Genomic DNA, 3384 nt, shown 5'->3' with positions numbered 1-3384 from the left:
ACAGTTTTACTAAGCTTACTGTAAAAGGATATGTTTCACTTTTGGAAAATTCTGTTTTCATGGATCTCTGTTACTTTCGGTAAGTAATTCATCTTGTAAACAAAACTTAATGATACTATAACAATTTAACAAGCTACAACATGTCATCTTAAAAGGATTTTAAATTGAAAAGTTGAAATAACTCAATACATTGTATTATTATAATGAGAATCAACAATAATAAAATATTTTCACTGTTAAAATAATATAATATAATTTCACACCTTAGATTAGATCTTTTATTTTCAGGTTTATTTGTAAGAACTCTGATAGAGTTAGTGGGAAAATATTTTATCAGTATAACCTCCACAGTACCAGTTCCGAAAAGACAATTTTATAAAATACCATTACCGTCAAATTGCATATCATTAAACTCAAGAGATGGACAACAAATATTCCAGGAATCCTATCAATCAGGGCATTCAGCGTGTTTCTTTCCTCTAGTATCACAGTTCAGAACCCAAGACGAACCTGCATTTTGTGCCTTAACATCAATGGTCATGATTCTTAACGCCTTGGAAATTGACCCCGGAAGTATTTGGAAAGGGCCATGGAGGTGGTATGATGAGCGGATGTTGCTAGGATGTCCGCCATTGAAAGATGTCATTAGAATTGGCATGAACTATGACGAGTTTTTAAGTGCCACTGTATGTAACAAGCTAAGTGTTGTGAATGTCAGAGTGGACGACAATTCGGATATCAGAAAATTTAGAGAATGTGTTCAGATGTGCACCAAAAGTGACCAGTGTTTTCTTGTAGCCACTTATTCTAGACCCGCTCTTAATCAAACTGGGGATGGACATTTTTCGCCTATCGGTGGCTATCACCCACAGAAAGACTTGGTTCTGTTATTGGATACTGCTAGGTTTAAATATCCACCACATTGGATATCTATAGAATCTCTGTTTAATGCCATGAAATGGATAGACGACATAACAGGTAACTTTTTCTTAAATCGATTTTATTGTCAATAGATTGACATCAATGCAGTTCCACCCCTTCCTTCCCATGAAATTATCGATTTGACACATAACACACAGACGATTTGCCGATGAAATTGTTCACATGAAAGTTGTGGCATCAGGAATGCTTTCACGACTTTCGAGATTGTTGTCAGTTTAGCGGGTTATAATTCAAACTAGCCTATCATCATAGTCTGACAGCAATATCAGTGTTTGTTAATGTTCACTAATAAGACCTATATTCTATATATTTTCAGGTAAATCAAGAGGCTATTTTATGTTAAAAAGACAGGAGGATATAGAAGATGATATCTTTGGTTCTGATCAAAACAACAACGTTCATCAACATACTATATCAAATGCATGTATGATGAAGTTATTATAGAGAACACAAGACACCAGATATTCAACCATACTACGGCCACTCTCTACACATAGGCTAGATTATTTGGAAATTATTCGGAATTAGGCCTGGTACATACGGTCACAAACAATTTTCCAAGTGGTGGTGCATTACCTGTGATAGTAACATTAGTAATTTTTTTTTAATTATTGATGCGAAAGATGTGTTAAGACAAGACTTCTTGTTTGAAGGGAGGCTCTGGTCATAAGTTAATATAATAAAAGCTAGAAATTCGTAAATTCATTATGTTAAGACACTACCCTATAAAAATCAGCGACATTCCTGATACTTTCCGGGTACTATTAAAGATGTTTTTTAGTGTCAAATTAAGCAAATTAATCTGTGTTTCTAATGAATTATCATGTGTGCTGAATCAAATCATTTGTTCTTATTGTATATGATTAAGAGTTTTAATCAACCATTAATGTCCATACATGTATGGTCTGAATAACAAAAAAAAGTCCTTTCTTGATCGGTCACTCATTGGAATTGTGCTTGTCATTCTCTTCTAATTTAGTTAATTATGAACATGTGAGACAAACTAGTGTTTTTCCAAGTCATTAGACCACCTCTACTTTCTATTCATATAAATATTCTCATTTTCATTTTCATAAATGAAAATAAGGAAACTCATCTTTAAAGAATAAAACTTATCTCCTTTCTTATTTCCTGCCTATCGATTTCAATAATAAAACAGATCAATCATGTAAGTCGCTTTGGTCTGAGTCAGCGAAATTAAATACAAAAGTTATTCCCCTTGGTTCAGTAATATATTTTGGACGATATGTAACATTAAAACACTTGCGTTGTTACCAGCTTTATGGAAAGTGCATAATCATACCAAATGGTGGGATCAATTTGTGCTTTGTAATCAATTTTATGCACTAAGGATAAAGAAAAGATTATTTCTAATTATGTTATAAAAGTACACTATACTATTTTCAGATCTTCTATTAATCATTTCGAAAAGTCCTTGACAAGGTCTAAGACGGTAGGTAGGTAGATGACAAGTTAACGTTCGCTTCCAGCGGATGCTGATATCGCAAACTAGGTAATTGTTGGTAGTCGTAGTAGTTGGTAGTTGGATTGGATCAAATTGGATGATTCAGTGTTGTTGGTTTGGTTGTTGATTCTTCGTTAGATCTGGTCGGGTCGAATAACATGGCGGTGAAACTCGGCCCTGGATGGTGTGGCGTGAGTTACTCGGTCTCCTTCATTCTTCCAAACTCATTCTGATCATGGTATTTCTTGTTGATTGGTAGTCGAATGGTAGTCGTTGGTTTGGTTAGATTATCTGTAAGGTCTAAGACATTAAATGTTGCTTTATAAACCCAAGGTTGAAGTGCAAAGTTATGGTTATTAAAAGAGTATGTTTTGATCTCGTTTTATAAATGGTTACAGTTAAACACGGGGATACATCGTTTGGTTACATAATTTTAGGTCTTTGACTTATTATCAAGCCAAACCCAACATTTCATTCTCCCTCATCATCAACACATCAGAAAAGTATGACTTAATGAGGATTCGATATTTGACTATCACTTCAATCGAAATTTTTATTTCAATTCATTCTGATTTTTACCCGATCACTCTTCTAGGTTCATTGGACAATCTTCAATAACTATTGTAATATAAAACTGTCAGCTACTTTCTTTTACCCCCATAATTAATATTGTTAACTGTAAGTCGCCCGTAAAGACGATAAGGTAACACCAAGATATTGACTTTCCTAATAAAATACAAATTTCTACAAATATCCCTCCATTGAGTTCTTGATGCTTTTTTCTGTCAGGACATATAAAAAAATTCGTTCTACTGGTATGCATTATTGGAAACAGAACAGAAATATATTAATGGTTTAATGACGCCATGAATCCTCGAAAAAGCATAATCATAAAGATCTATTCAGTGATAATAGTGCGTTGTTCGAACGACAATGGCCATATACATGCAATCAAAATATTAAATTCATCTCTGATT

At 33.7% G+C, this 3384-nt stretch overlaps 1 protein-coding gene across 1 annotated transcript; it reads left to right on the top strand.

Moving 5' to 3' along the window:
- Positions 1 to 401: 401 nt before the first annotated feature.
- LOTGIDRAFT_126155 (hypothetical protein) lies at positions 402 to 1013 on the top strand (the record flags this gene model as incomplete). Its single annotated transcript, XM_009062572.1, has 1 exon — positions 402 to 1013. A coding segment is annotated over one exon (612 nt), but the record flags the coding sequence as incomplete, so codon positions are not given.
- Between the last annotated feature and the right edge of the window lie 2371 nt (positions 1014 to 3384).

Source organism: Lottia gigantea, assembly GCF_000327385.1.
Source record: "Lottia gigantea unplaced genomic scaffold LOTGIsca_52, whole genome shotgun sequence".
NCBI lineage: Eukaryota > Metazoa > Mollusca > Gastropoda > Lottiidae > Lottia > Lottia gigantea.
Note: the sequence above shows the minus strand (reverse complement) of the source record. Positions and strands in the feature narration are given on the sequence as shown.